The sequence below is a fragment of the Sus scrofa genome, chromosome 1 (assembly GCF_000003025.6).
Source record: "Sus scrofa isolate TJ Tabasco breed Duroc chromosome 1, Sscrofa11.1, whole genome shotgun sequence".
NCBI lineage: Eukaryota > Metazoa > Chordata > Mammalia > Artiodactyla > Suidae > Sus > Sus scrofa.
Window position 1 is genome coordinate 114887989 of NC_010443.5, and position 16933 is coordinate 114904921.

A 16933-nucleotide genomic window follows, 5' to 3' on the forward strand; every position below is an offset into this window, starting at 1 on the left:
GATGTGATCAACTAGTTTATTGACTGAGAACAGTGACTGAGCCTATGTCACTCTTACTCTATCACTAGTGACTAGTACATTAACAGTCATGCAGTATGTGATTAATAAAATGTATTATTTAATGAATGAAAAATAAACAATGCTTGCTGTTAATAAATCAGGTCTACATCTGAAAAAGCTACTTAACATTCAATACGTTAACTGAATATATCTGGATTTTGTCATCTAGATCCACAGGCGACAACATTTTACTCCTCTTTATTATTCCAAAAGAGACCAGCGCAGGACTTTGCATGTATGAAAGTGCTTGAGTTTTTTTATTGAAAGGATGAATAATCTCTCCAGGTAACATTTTTTATTTATGAATGCTAGTAAATAATTTTGTAGACTACTATAACCCCAGACTAAAGAGCAAGTCTTGAATTATCATGGGTGGGAGGAGAGGAAGAACCAAAATCATTTATAGGTGGAAAGGATCATCAGAATATATGATGGATATATGAATTAGCAAAAGCACATAAAAATACTTTTGAGCATAAGATCCTAAAGGATCACTTTAAAAAGATCACACAGGTTCAGTTCTATGTTGAGTCATGCTCACAAATTTATCCAAGTAACTGCTAATATCATCTGTTAGAAGCAATCAGAGTTGTGGTTCTCTTGCTCTGGCCTGCAGCTTTGAAAGTTTACAAGCAGAAAGCCTTCTGTATTTTATCTGTTTCAACTCCATTCTCTATGTTAAGAAATCAAAATATCTTTAGACCTCATGGGAAAAAGTATATTGAAATAGAAAAAGTAAAAATTGTTACTACTAAATCTAGGTGTTTCATGGGATAGATGAGATTTTAGAGCCCTAAGACACCATGTACTTCACACTCATCTTATGAACCATACAAATGAAGAAACAATAGTGAGGTTGAATGTCTTGCTAAAGCTCAGAAAATGAAGAACTGGGTTTAATAAGAATGCTGCCTATTTCATATCAATTTACAAGGAATTATAAAATGAACACTATGAGGCAAATGTAGCAAAGACTGGTCTCAATAAAAAACTAAAGCTCAGAGTAACCAAGATTATAAAACAAACTGAAACTCTCAATTATCAAGTGCTGGCAGGAAGCTTCCCACTCTTTTGTACCATTATATTACATAAATGACTTCTGTTGCTAATTATGATTCCTCAACATTAAGTTTAATAAAGAACAGCAAATCTTTTTGGTGCTTCTAAGAGACTAAGTTCTGGCAAACTTTTTCTGTATTTCAGGTCTCTATCTTTTAGACTGTGCAATTCTACACTCTCTTTATGTTTAAATAAAAGTTCACAAGCAGAGTAGGTCTTTGGGATTCAACTAACATCCGCCTTACAAATTTTGAATATTAACTTCCCTTGCAATGCACACATCAAAATCACAAACCAATGAACACATGATACATTAAAAAAATGAAAAAATGAGTCTCTATTGTGGCTCAGTGGATTAAGGCTCTGGCACTGCTGCAAGCCAAACCATGGTATAAGCTGCAGATGGTGCTCAGATTCAGTGATGTGGTGCAGGCCTCAGTTTCAGCTCCAGTTCAACCCCTAGCCCTGGAACTTCTCTATGCCACAGGTGCAGCCGCAGAAAGAAAAAAAAAAGTGAAAACATTCTTCTACTATAGGTACAAAAGGGAGTAAAACAATTACTTTATTAAAAAATTATTAACCTATCTATACTGTAACAATTTTCTATAAAAAATTCCAGGGTAAAAATGTAAACCAACAAAAATGCTGCTACTTTAGTTTGTAAAGTTATATAAATAAGCAGTACCAAAAGGACTGCTGTTTGTAAGAACACAGGAAAACAACACTTAATTTAAAAAAAAATTAGCTCCAAATATTAAAAGAACACAAAATTAACTCAAAATGGGTTAAAGACTTGAACATAGCACCTAACTACAAACAATGGTTTTTCCTAGAGGAAAGTATAGATAGTAAGCTCGACATTGATCTTGGCAATAATTTTTTAGTTTAACACTAAAAGCAAAAATAAACAAGTAGGACAACATCATTTTGAATTAATTTTGTGATCTTTAAATAAATCCTTTATATGTGTAAAGTCAGGGTGTTAGTTTAGGAATAAACCAAACTAACAATTTTCCTCATTTTATATATACTGCACTAAATACGAATAGTCTGGCTTGGTACAAAGGTAGTCCTCTGACATAATAAATGTTCGAGAAGTATTTGTTAAATGAACTAAATCTTCATTAGTATCCTTAGTTAATCTTACGATTCTGTACTTAAAACTGTATCCATTACTCCAGATGTCAACAGAGCAAAATCTGAAGAAAGTAAGATAATATTTTAGTTTGTTGCTGGTATCTTGTCTTGATGCCCAGTGTTGTGTGGGCCCTTATAGCCATGGCACAGTGTTGGATAGTGCTGATTTTTAGACTCTGACTCACAGACATAAAAGTTTATAGTTCATGATTAAAGTAGTACTGCATATCCTGGTAGGATACGTAGGGCCATACTTTTGGATTTTGTAATGAGCCACATCATTTATAGTACCTCTTCCTGCCCCTATGAATAAAGCCAATCATCTTTAATAATAGGCCCAAATTAAAAGCATAATAATGAAACAATGTACCTTTGCTAAATGGTTCACATGAGTGCTCAATCACTGGCCTAGGCTTATTTCCCTAAAGGTGAACGTAAATATGCCATAGTTGAAGGGTCAGTGATTCCTTCTAGGAATAACCAAGTCTTCATTCAATTTATCTAATTTAAGGTTTTCTATGCTAACATTAACAATAGCATGAACATACATTTCATGATACTACTTGACAGAACTTGAGTTAAGGGCTTTACTCACTATTCTCACAATCCCATGAACTGTACAAATCCTCACAATCCCATGAACTATTATTCATAAACTATTATTCAGAGATAAGGAAACAGGCACAGAAAATTTATATAATTCACCTGATATCTAACATTAAGTAGCAGAATGAGAATTTAAATCCAGGCATCTGACTCCAGAGCCCACCATGGCCTCTCTAGAAATAATTGTTCCTCCCCAGAATTACTGTGAACTGAATGGCCAATATCAGGCTAGAGCCACATGAAATGAAAAGTATATTTTTTTGAATAGTAATTCATAGGTGATAAAGGAATAGAAACAGGAAAATGGGGAAAAAACAAATTTTAAACAACCCAATATGGCTAGTTGTGCTCAAAAGAGTAGAAGCAGTCATAACAGCTTTTGAGACCTTTTTGAACCTGTGAACTTTGATGGAGAAAAAGTAAACAAAATGGGAAATGGAAAATCTCCTTTGGTAAGTGGATATCAAATACAGACATTCATTCCTCCTGCAGAACATTCCTCTTGTCCAAAGTGATAATAAACTCCAGCAATCATCTGTGATGCTAATATAGTTCCCACAGAGAATGCAAACAGAGAGCCCAACAAACTTGGAAGCAAATTTCTATACCATTAGGACCAGCAGTTGAGTGCCCAGGTAAGATGGAATTTATGATAATACTTGGCAATTATAATTAGAAATTAATATTCATTATAAAAAAATGGAGAGAAAAATTCTAGAGGGAAAAACTGTGTAACTCCACTCCAATAAACTAAAGGGGGCATCTGAATGGCCTAGTTGTAAGGCACTGAAAATTGCAAAAATAAAAACAAAACCAAAAAAAAACAAAAAACAAAAAAAACTCCTTCTTCAGGTCCCAGATCTTCAAAACTCATGTGGTCAACTGGCTAAAGGACCACAAGTATCATATGCATACTCCAACAAAGCAAGGGCAAAAAAATAAATTTTTATTTCCACTTACTACCAAAAGAAGGTAGTGCCCCTGTTCTCTGATACATACAGTTTTCTTGCTGCATTCTCGGCAGCTGAGATGTCAGGACTTCCTTAGAAAAACAGAAAGGCATCACCATCAGATATGAGAAGTAGGTGTAAATACTCTCAGTATATCTGATTAAAAAAACCCTAATTTTTAGAGATGAATTTTTAATGATAAATGGGCTTCTGAAAACTAAGCATGGTTCTCTTAGCAGAGTACAATATTAAATGAGTAGCTTAGTGAAATAATAAAGCAAGTTTTTCTTGGATTTTGAACAATTCCTCATTTTTAACTGTTATAATTTTTTAGTTTGACATAGCACTTAAAATGTTTTTGAAAAAGCTTCTAATTTTAGTTTTGTTTAAAAAAAGCATTTTAAAAGGAAAAGAATCAGAAAAAGAATGAATATATGAATATGTATAACTCAGTCACTTTGCTGTATACCTGAAACACATTATAAATCAACAATACTCCAACATAAAATAAAAATTAAATTAAAAACAAAAAAAACACAAAAACCCCCACTGATCTTTCCTCTTGAAATCCACAGCCTTATTTAATTCACTTTTTTTTTAATATCTAGGAAGCATTATAGCACTGTGTACAGTAGTAGATATGAAAGGTTAGCAATTTCCCTTTATAAGACATACTCTGCTTAATCTCTCTTTTCTTTCTTTTTTTTTTTGTCTTTTTGCTTTTTTTTCTAGAGCTGCACCTGCGGCATATGGAGGTTCCCAGGCTAGGGGTCTAATAGGAGTTGTAGCCACCAGCCTACGCCACACAGCCACAACCACAGCAACGCGGGATCCGAGCCACATCTGTGACCTACACTTCAGCTCACGGCAACGCCAGGTCCTTAACCCATTGAGCAAGGGCAGGGATCGAACCTGCAACCTCATGGTTCCTGGTCAGATTCGTTAACCACTGCGCCACGACGGGAACTCCTCTGCTTAATCTCTTATATGAATGCTTTTCATTGCGTCACCCTGTAAGATAAGAAACTTAAAGCCACATTTTAATAATATAGCCTCATTAAAAATTCTTAAGGAAAAAAGTAAAGAACAAATTCCAAAATATGCATGCACACTCAAATATGCAACCAAACGCCTATAGGCTGTTAAATCGCTTCTTCCTTGTGAAGATGGGGGTGGGGTAAAAGGCATTTTAAAAATATATTTGTCTGTAAATATCCCACAACTGCAGCTTTAGAATCACTGTATTCCCTATCCATATGTTAACATTTCAAGGATGTATTTAAAGAAATTTTCTCTTCTAGATTAGCCTTTATGGCTATGAAGATCAAAGGATTTAAATTCCAAATACATGAGAGTCCCATTTTCATGGCACTTTATAAAGACCCATTACTCATTTTTGCATGAATGTCAACCTTCTTGCTTTTAAGTGAAGCTTTCCCTTCCATCAGCTGCCTAACCACCGAGGGGGAGCACTCCTTCACCAGTTTGAGAAATACATATGAGATGTGAATATAAGCAAACCAAATCACTCAAAGAGGGACTTTTATGGTATTCATGTGTCTAGGGAACAGAATTTACTCTTATCATACATGCATTAATCTAGCTAAATTATGTGAATTCATAAAAAAAGGCAGGAAAAATACTGATTGATTTTTTGCTTTTTAGGGCTGCACCAGCAGCATATGAAAGTTCCCAGGCTAGGGTTTGAATCAGAGATGCAGCCACGGGCCTACACCACAGCCACAGCTATGTCAGATCTGAGCCACGTCTGTGACCTACACCACAGCTCATGGCAACGCTGGATCCTTAACCCACTGAGCAAAGCCAGGGACAGAACCCACATCCTCATGGTTCCTTGTTGGGTTCATTACTGCTGAACCACAATAGAAACTCCAGAAAAAATTTAATATAATAAAAACAGTTCCACCCCTCTTTCGATCCACTAAAAAAAGCATGCACCTTAGAGTAAGCATGAGGTGTAGCGGTAAATCTCTTTTTCCCTCAGTTGGAACGAGTTTTGAATGCTTCCCAATGGAAGCATCTCATTTCATGACCATGATTCTATGGCATAAGGATAGTATTCATCATGCAACATGGTAGTAAAACACAAACCAGAAACTTCACCTAGTACATAATCAAACAGCTATCTGACCTATTACTGGAGAAAAATTTTGATATGTATATGTGTATTCTAGCTATATAGTTAAATGAAACTAACAAGCATTTAGGTGGGTTTACTTCATTAGAATACTTCTAGCTAATGCACAAAACTAGAAGTCAAAATGACAGTTATTTCCTTAAAAGACTGTACTGTAATTTAGACATTTAGTCTAAATTGATAATGTTTTAATATTTGCACTGAGTACAAATTTTCAAGTATTAACAAATATATAAGATTAGTTAAGTATGATCTGCACATCATACAAAATTTTTAGATACTTGGAAAAATAGGAGCATTCCTTTGATAGTCAGTAGTAGTTCACAGTATTACCAGTCTTTTTTTATATTCCTCCTAGGAGAGATTGGGAGATGTGCCACTTAGACATTAAGGCTAACAGAGGCACAAACAAAAACTATCATATACTTGATCAAATGTGACAATTTCATTCATAGCAATAACTTAAACTGTTTTGTTTTTTTTCTGCCTGTCTGCTTTGAATTCTTATGTTTGTTTGCTTGCTTGCTTTCTCGCTTTCTTTTCCTTCTCGCTCACTCTCTCTTTTTTTTTTAGGGCTGCACCCATGGCATGTGGAAGTTCCCAGGCTAGGAGTCGAATCAAAGCTACAGCTGCCGGCCTACACCAAAGCAACATGGGATCCAAGTCGTGTCTGCAACCTACATCACAGCTCACAGCAATGCTGGATCCCAAATTCACTAAGCGAGGCCAGGAATCAAACCTGCATCGCCATGGATACTAGTCGTTTCCACTGCGCCACAAGGGGAACTCTGAGTGATTAGGTTTTCAGTGTGTAATATTGACTTCTACTATAGATGCCACCAGGTATGTTTATCAACACTTTTGAGAGGATCTTCTTGTCTCTATTCCATCCTGACTTCCTTCTCATTTTTCTCATTTATAACCATCTCTTTTTTTATCTTTATTTATATCATTTTAATCCATTTACCATTAAATTAAAGAGCAAAATGTGCATATTGGGAGTTCCCATCATGGCTCAGAGATAACTGGCTCAGAGATAATTAACTCAACTAGTATTCATGAGGCTGTGGGTTTGATCCCTGGCCTCACTCAGTGGGCTAGGGATCCAGACTTGCCTCAAGCTGTGGTGTAGGTCCCAGATGCAGCTTGGATCCTGTGTTGCTGTGCCTGTGGTGTAGGCTGGCAGCTGCAGCTCCATTTTGACCCCCAGCTTGGAACTTCCATATGCCTTGAGTGAGGCCACAAAAAAGAAAAACAAAGAAAAAGAAAAAGAAAGAAAGAAAGAAAAGAAAAAAGAATGAAAGTCTCTTAACTAGAAGGACTTGCACAAGTATGGCCCTAAAAAGCAAAAAACAACTACAAAAAAAAAAAAAAAAAAAGGCATATGGAAGCATGACAATGCATATGTATACATAAGTATCACTGCTACTGTTATCAGGCACTGTGCTAGGTGCTAGGAAACAAGTATGAATGGAACAGGCTTCACCTTCAAGGTCCGCACAGTTTGGAAGAAGAGATCATATGCGAAAATACTTTAACAAACTGAGCAATTTTTGTACAAAGTCTGAGCCTCAGATGTTTCATATTATAGCTTCCAAAGTTTTGATCAGTAATATTAAATTCCCTATTAGTCTAAGAGACATCTAGCATGACCATTGCAATTTTAAAAGAAGCCCAAGTCTGTCTGCCAACTTCCAAGTTAAACTTCCTAGACTGGGTATGAATAGTTTAGAAGATGGAAATATACCAGTACAGCTTCAAAGCAGAATAAGCAGTGCCAGGCAGGCAGAAGAAATAGCATTAAGAGTTGCTAAGAATGCCCTAAAGCAAAATGAAACATGTTGCTAACCAGAAAACAAAACGTCAATAACCATGCCTCTGGTGGCAACAGAATTATAACAGCTAACTTTTACTAAGTGACTACTATATGTTAGCACTGTGTTAAGGGCTTTTATGCATTATACCAGTTGATTTAAACTATATATTGACACCATATTTTCTCTATCTCATAAAAGAGGAAATTTTGTCCTAGAGAATTTAAATAACTTTCCTAAGGTCAGAGAGTCATATAGCACTAATTTAAACTTGGGAACTATGAGAGCAGATGACTTAATGTTAGACACTACTTTTTTGTCCTCCCAATTTCCAGCACCAAGAAATCTGGCAATAGAAGACATAAAGAATCATTTCCACTGGGCCAGCCATTTTCAAGGTCTCAGAAACCCTTGGTTTTAGGACCTCCTGTATAAAAAAACTTTCTCTTAAAAAATATTGAGAACGCCATAGAGCTTTTGCTTATGTGAGCCAAAAACCACTGATATTTACAAGAAATTAACCCTGGGAAATTTAAAAAACACAATACTGTCAGAGCAGACATGTATTATGGAGCATTTGGAAACTCCATATTATACTCAGGAAATAATAATACTGAAATGGCAAGTAAAGTTTTAGCAGTATTAAGAAAATAGTTTTAACCTGAAAACATTCTAAAAGGGTCTCAGAGATATCGCGAGGTCCCTGGAACACACGAGGTAAACTACTGGATTAGACTATTTACTATATTTTAAAATAAATCATGAACCCCTCATTACCACCATCTTGTCAGAATCTGGAATTCCTAGTTGAAAATGATTTACTTAAGACAGAGGACTTATTTCAGAGATGAGGAAAAACTATTTGGGAAAGTCAAGGGGAAGGCCTAAAATCACACAGCTTGTCAGCGGCAGATAATCTAACCTTACTATATTAAAGAACATATTTTCGGCTTTGATTTGATTCCAAAGTGTCAGTAGACAAATATTTGAGGAGAGTTGGGAGGAAGGCAGGCAATTACACAGGCGTGAAACAGGGTATCAAAATTCCAAAGATCTCTTAAATAAGCCAGTAATTTCAGTGTTGTGCAGGAAAAGCTAATAGTACTGGCTGCATTTCTCCACTCATTCATGATGTATTGCTCATAGGGCTCCTAGTGATGAAGCAAATCCATAGTCCTTGTAAGATTAGCCTAGCTAAAAACTGTACTTCCACTTCCAGACAAGACGGAGTAACAAGAGACCAGATTAACCCTTGCACTTGACTTACACACACACATACACACACACCCCTAAATAAAATACATTAAACAGGAGTTCTCTGGTGGCTCCCTGGGTTAAAAATCCAGAGTTGTCACTGGTGTGGCTCTGGTTAAAGCTTAGGTGCAGGTTTGATCCCTGGCCTGGGAACTTCTTCATGGTGCAAAAAAGAAAAAGAAAAAAACATTAAGAAAAATTTTGAGACACTGGAACACAAACAGTGCAAGACAGTGATCCCTGAGAGAATGATGGTACCACCTTACACCAGCCAGAATGGCCATCATCACAAAGTCTACAAACAGTAAGTGCTGGAGAGGGTCTGGAGAAAAAGGAACCCTAGTACACTGTTGGTGGGATTGTAAATTGGTGCCACCACTGTGGAAAGCAGTATGGAGATTCCTCAGAAAACTAAAAATAGAACTCCCATTTGATCCAGCAATCCCACTCCTGGGCATCTATCCAGAAAAAATCACGACTCGAAAAGACACATGTACTCCGATGTTCATTGCAGCACTATCTGCAATAGCCAAGACATGGAAACAACCTAAATGTCCATCGACAGAGGAGTGGATCAAGAAGATGGGGTACATATACACAATGGAATACTACTCAGCCATTAAAAGGAACAAAATACCGACATTTTTAAGCAACATGGATGGACCTAGAAATTATCATGCTAAGCAAATTAGTCAGACAATGAGACACCAACATCAAATGCTTTCACTGACATGTGGAATCTGAAAAAAGGACAGAGTGAACTTCTTTGCAGAACAGATGCTGACTCACAGACATTGAAAAACTTATGGTCTCCAGAGGAGACAGTTTGGGGGGTGGGGGGATGTGCTTGGGCTGTGGGATGGAAATCCTGTGAAATCAGATTTTTATTATCATTATACAACTACAAATGTGATAAATTCATTTGAGTAATTAAAAAAAAAAAAAAAAAAACTAAGCTGCCTTGATGGAAAGGCTCAGAGCAAGATACAAGGGCAGCTTCTAGGCAATAGGAAATTTTGATCTTTAATCGCCAAATTTCCCAGTCTTTCAGATGGGACTCTAGTTCTGGCTAATACTTTGCTTTACAGCCTTGTGAGACAACCTGAAGTAGAGGACCAAGTTAAGCCATGCCTACCTCCCCACCCACAGAAACTGTGGGACCATAAATGTGTACTATTTTAAGCCATTAGGTTTGTAGTAATTTGTTAACATAGGAAGATGTAACTAATATGAATATTTAAAAGCTAACAATGAATTATTATGACCAACTTTATTCCAATAAATTCAACTTAGATGAAATGGTCAAATGGATGTATTTCTTAAACTACACAAAGATCACTCAAGGACAAAAATGGAAAAGTCCTTATCTATTAATAAAATTAAAAATAAAAATCATCCTCTGAAGAAAACTTCAGACCAACACATCTTCACTGGTAAATTCACGCAAGTATTTAAGGGGGAAATAATACTAATATTGTATAAATTCCTCCAAAAATTAAAATGGAATACTTCTCAACTCATTCTTTGAGGCCAGTATTATGGTGATACTAAATTCTGACAGAGGGTACAAGAAAAGAAAAATCCTACATATCAAAATGACTCAAATATAAAATTTAACATTTTAGCAAATTGAATTAAACAATATATAAAAGAAAAATATATAAAAGAAAAATACATAACAACCCTGTGCTATTTATCTCAGGAATGCAAGGCTGGTTTAAAATTTAAAAATGTAATCACACTGTCACTGCAGTGGCTCAGGTCAATTCTGTGGCATGGGTTTGATTCCTGGCCTAGGAACTTCTGCATGCTGCAGGTGCGGCCAAAAAAAATTTTTTTAAGTAATCGATATAATTCCCACAGTAACACACTAAAAGAAAAAAAAAATCGATATGACCACCTCGACAGATGCAAAAAAATGTTTTAATAAAATCCAACATCCATTTTCGATACTCTCAACAAGTTAGGAATAAAAGAAAACTTCCTCAATCCAATAAAACACATAAATGACACTATAACTAATATCATGCTTAATGGTGAAAGACTGATTATTTTGCTAACATCAGGAACAGGAACAGTCTTATCATTTCCGTTTAACACTGTATAAGACATCATAACCAATTCAATAAGGCAGAAAAAATCCATATTGGAAAAGAAAAAGTTAAATTATTATTATCCAAATAGAAAATCCTCTAGCATGTAATGTACAAAATAGCTACTATAGTTAGTGAGTTAGGAAGGTTCAGGATACAAAGTCAGCATTCCAAAACCTATTATAAGTTTTTATATGACACAACCAGAAACTGAAATCTATAACATCATCAAACATTACTTAGTGATAAAAACTAAATGAAAGATGTGCAATGTGTTCACTGAAAATTATAAAATATTACTGAAAGACTTAAAAGAGAGTTATACCATATTTGCTGATCAGAAAATATGACACTGTTAAAATACTGATTTCCCCATAAACTGATGAGATTCAATGCAATCCCCATCAAAATCCCACAAGATTTTCTGGGAATTGATATGCTGGATTAAAATTTTTCAACATAGATGTAATGTAACTAGAACAGGAAAAACAATCTTAAAACACAATAAATTAGGTTGGAAAACTTACACTACTTGATATAAAGATTTATTTGAAAGGTATAGTAATTGAGACAACAGAGGTATGGATGTAAAAGCAAAGAAAACAATCAATGGAACAAAATAGAAAGTTAAGAAATTGATCCTTACATACACAGTTAATTGATTTTCAACAGAAATGACAGGGGAATTTAACTGGGAAAAGGACAATCTTTTTAACAAATGGTGCCAACAAAACTGGATAGTCTTATGCAAAAAATGTATAAATAAATATATGGATTTTGACCCTGACTTCACACTTATCCAAAAATGAACTCCCAATGGATCACAGACCTAAATTAATAGTTAAGTATGTAAGTTACCAAATTTACTATTTCTTGAGATTGTTACTGGCTGCCAAACAATTCATAAGTAATACAAAAGGATACTATGGTATGAAAAAAAAAAGAGAAGTATATTCTATTTTTTCTTAAAGACTTATAATTTACAATAATGTTAAAAACAGAGATACTGAACACCAACAAGGAAATCTAATTTTCTTGAAATCAGTAATACATAAGTACACTGGACCATGGAGCTCTGCATATGCATACTGTTTATTAATAACCTATTAAGCCCAGTTTGAGAAAGTCTGATCTTGTTCAAAAATTTTGTTTTACATTTTAGGAATTAACGTAGAGAGTAGGTAATTCATTGACTAAGTTCACTTGTCAAATGGAAGAAGTCTCTAGGCTTAAGTCCTTTGTTGTTTGTATTACAAAATGTCGTTTTCACTTGGTATGCTCTGGAGATTTTATATCAAGAATTGCTTCTATTTTTGTGATTTTATTCTTCTTAGGCCTTAATTATTAATAATTTTTATCATTCTATGCTTTAACAATCTGCGTTTCTTGTGAGAATGAGCACTCCTTTTGCCTAGGAAACTTGAACTGATCATTTCTGTTTTGCCCAACTAATGCCAGTGACTAGAATATAGTGGAATCTCAATAAAATGCTTCATGAATGAAAAAAGTGGGAGAGAAAAGGATTTTCATGTGAATAGCCCACAAACTAAAATATGGACGCTCAAGAGGAGACTATAAGATCCTAACCTGAGGAGAAACGTTCTGAGGAAAAGTGATCTAAGAGAGCCAGGTAGGGTTAGTGGAAAATCAAGAAAATATTTATAAAGAACTCAGAAAAGCAAAAATTTAATGAGATCTCATGGCATCACCAATGCAGAGAAGGTATTTGGTTCCGGACAACTGATACTTCACTGCTTAATCACTAAATAATTTCCCATACTAAACACCAAGATTATGGTCTATTCCATGCAAAAAGTAGCACTGATTATGATACACAACTACATGAAAATAATTATTTTCGGAGTTCCCATCATGGATCAGCAGAAACGAATCCAACTAGGAACTATGAGGTTGCAGGTTCGATCCCTGGCCTTGATCAGTGGGTTAAGGATCTGGCATTGCCATGAGCTGTGGTGTAGGTCACAGATGCAGCTTGGATCCCACACTGCTGTGGCTGTGGTGTAGGCTGGCAGCTACAGCTCTGATCAGACCCCCAGCCTGGGAACTTCCAAATGCCGCAGGTATGGCCCTAAAAAAAAGGAAAAAGACAAAAAAAAAGAAAAAAAGAAAATAATTATTTTCATCCGAGGGCACAAAGGATTAAATATCTGTGCATTATGTTGAAGGAAAATAGTCCAAGCTTCTTACTATCAGAATAAAAATGTTAGAAACTCTAACAACAAAAGTACATCAGAAAAGGGACTAACATTAACTGATCGTGCTAAGACTATTATGTACATAAGCTCACTGAAGTCTCATCACTACTTTGTGAGTTTTTTTCAAACAGATTTGAAACCTCCTCTTTGAGTAGCTACATTTCGCCATAAGAATGTAGAGAGTGCCTGTGGTGGCTCAGCAGAAATGAATCTGACTAGTATCCATAAGGATGCAGGTTCTATCCCTGACCTTGCTCAATGGTTAAGGACCCAGCGTTGCTGAGAGCTGTGGTGTAGGTCACAGATGCGGCTCGGATCCTGTGTTGCTGTTGCTATGGTATAGGCTGGCAACTGCAGCTCCAATTTGACCCCTAGCCTGTGAACCTCCATATGCTGAAGGAGCGACCCTAAAAAAAGGCAAAAAACAAAAATGTAGATTAGTAGGAATCTACATTAAGAATGTGGGTTGCCAAATTTTATTTTCCTCAATAATCTGCAAATCCCAAGATCTTTTCATCTGCAATGAAGTTTTCCAATAGTTTCGAATTTTATAAACATAATTTACTTTTCCTGACTTATGGGACCTCTTAATGAGCATTTAAAAACCTCAACAGGTCCCTCATTTTGTTCAAGATATACTCCAGAAATTGAAAATAACTGCCTCTCTAAGGAGCATCCAAGACTTGCAAAATTCTTAACATGGCTTTATGTCAAGATAGATCTGTAATTTTTCATGAGATCAAATGTAACAAGAGGAACACTTACAGATTTCTTAATAAATTACAGATTCATGCTAAATACTTTATTCTTCTATTTAATTCTCACATAACCTCTTAAGAGATAAATCCCTTGCAGATAACAAATATGAGGCTCAGAAATTAGGTTATCTTATGTCTTCCAAGGTCAAACAGAGTGGTCTTAGCAGGAAGCAAACTTTTATGTATAAAATGTGAATATTTCTATAAGAAATAATGATTGTAGCATCATCTTACGAATTCTAGAGTATGGTCCTTAATGTCCTAGACAAGCAGGAATACCAACTATTTTATTCTGGGGTCCCAAACTTTAGCAGGTGTGACATGATACAAAGGGATGGCAACTGAGAATCATACTGCCTGGTTACTGGTCTTGGATGTTTAATATCTGGTAAGTTATTTACCTCCTCTGAGCCTCACCTCTAAAATGGATGGGATTTTTTTAATGGCCTTTTTTTTTTTTTTTTTTTTTTTGGCCGCACCCACAGTATTATTCAGAGGTTCCCAGGCCAGGGATCAAACTCCCACCACAGCTGTAACCAGAGACACAGCAGTGACAACGCCAGATCCTTAACCTGCTGAGCCACCAGGGAACTTCCTAAAATGGCTTCTTGATGAGCTGGTATAAAGCTTAAAACAGGCAACATGTGAAAAGTTTTAAACTATATTATGATAAATGGTGGTTGTAAATATTGTTATTAATATAAATAGGCTAAGCCAGCCTAAAAATGTATCTGCTAGAATCTACCCTCCATTATTTTCTTGTAAATAAGAAACATCTAAGTTTACAGAAAATAAAAAAGCTATCGGAAAGTCAGTCCTCAACAATTACAAAAAGGGATATAAGAGAGATGTTTTGACTTCTTGTTAATTTTAAAGACTCACACTGAGAAGATTAAAAAGAGAGAGAATTGTAAGGATCAATCCTGAATAAAGATGCTATTTCACAGGCATGTGAAATAAAATGAAATTCACAGTGAGGCGAGAATCTGACATGCAAGCTCTTTCCAAAAGATCTATGTTAGAGTATCTCAACAGACACTGTTCCTGGAAGAACGGCTAAACTGAAAAAATAGGTTTGCTGCTTTAACATGGAAAAGCAGACAATCCAATAGTTACGTGATGTCTTCCATCTTAAATATTTGCCCAATTTCTCTCTTATCCAAGAACATTAAGATTAAAATTTATAGGCAGGTGCTATTTTCAATATGACCAAGACTTATAGACCACACTTTCTCTCATGGGTTTATTTGAACCTAACCTTAACATACATCCTTTTCTTAACCACAGTTTTCTTCACATTCAGAACATTCAGAAGGAGCAGTTACATAACAAAACAGAGATTAATGGGAACATAGATGCAATATATAGAAAACACTTACTTTAATTCTCTGTCCCTCCTGTCTTGCTTTGCTATTTAACTGCTTCATCTCGAGTTTTGTACCTGAGATCAAGAGGCATAAAATACTATTTCAAAATTTGTGTGTCCTTTCTAATTATTGCATTTGAACTCCTAGTAGCTATTAAAACCTACACCATTTTCCCCTTAAAAAATAAAACAGTAGCAAACAATAAACAATCTAGAGAAATTAAGTGCTCTAGAAGAGAGAACTTTACTGTTCATTAATGCTGAACAAATGGGGGACAATGAGTAAAAAACTATTTTATTTATTTTCATTCACACAACTAGATTTTCCCATTTATAAGGGAAGCTATTTATCAAAATCAAACAACCTGGTAGTTGTATAACACCACCACAGCTAACTTCTGATAGCCTAAGTAAAAACATGGAGTTTAATTCAGGAGCCATCATTCTCCGGGCAAAGTGAGTCTCCACGATTTTATATACTCCTCAGTCACCTACTGTGCCAATTTCTTTTTCCTTTCTCCGTCTCTCCTCTTTATTTTGTGATCTTCATCCTTTCATGCTAATCTAAGTCTCACCCAAGCGGACCTCCGTAGTAACATTTTAACAGATCATCCAATTTCCCGTCATCCTTTCACTTTGGAGCCATCCTCCATATAAGAATGTATTGATCTTTACAAAACCCTTTGTGCCATTCCCAGTGTCAAAGTCTGGGTTTTAACTGGCTCTCTATTCCCCAAAGGATAGACTGTATTTCTTCTCTAGAAAGATTATATGCCTTATCACACAATTACCTACAAAGCAAAGTGATTTACTCTTTACTGAATTTGGTGATTTTGTTGCCTCTGTAACTTGTGGTCCCATCATTCTACGTTTTTAGCAAGTTGTCTTCTTTTCAACCTTACTTTTATAAATATGGCTTATCCTACAATACTCAAATATCTCTTATGCTATTAAGTCGTTCCTAACTACTCCAAGTAATTTTTCTTTCTTATAATCTAATTGTTAATCAAAATTACTTTTGTAATTAATGGTTTGCTTCCTAATTAGATTTTCTCAGTGCTGCCTTAAAAGAGTTAAGTTTTGTAATTTATTTAACTCCTTAGGTAAATATGACTTGTATTCCTTTTCTTTCTTTCTTTTTTTTTTTTTTTTTGTCTTTTTGCTATTTCTTTGGGCAGCTCCCGCAGCATATGGAGGTTCCCAGGCTAGGGGTCGAATCGGAGCCATAGCCACCGGCCTACGCCAGAGGCACAGCAACGTGGGATCCCAGCCGCATCTGCAACCTACACCACAGGTCACGGCAACACTGGATCGTTAACCCACTGAGCAAGGGCAGGGACCGAACCCTCAACCTCATGGTTCCTAGTCAGATTCTTTAACCACTGCGCCACGACGGGAACTCCAATGACTTGTATTTCTAACCAGATTTCCTGAACTCTAAGATATACATTTACTCACTTTT

At 35.7% G+C, this 16933-nt stretch overlaps 1 protein-coding gene across 7 annotated transcripts in view; it reads right to left on the bottom strand.

The window, feature by feature from the left end:
- TCF12 (transcription factor 12) overlaps positions 1-16933 on the bottom strand; it is a 374065-nt gene that overhangs the window by 205690 nt on the left and 151442 nt on the right. For 2 of the 7 annotated variants that reach the window (XM_021094732.1, XM_021094722.1), the window contains exon 5: positions 15485-15546. The exons of the other annotated variants lie outside the window; for them this stretch is intronic. In XM_021094732.1, the coding sequence (XP_020950391.1) occupies positions 15485-15532 (48 nt within the window). In that variant the 5' untranslated portion in view covers positions 15533-15546. The remainder of the gene's footprint in view (positions 1-15484; positions 15547-16933) is intronic. 7 annotated transcript variants of the gene reach the window in all.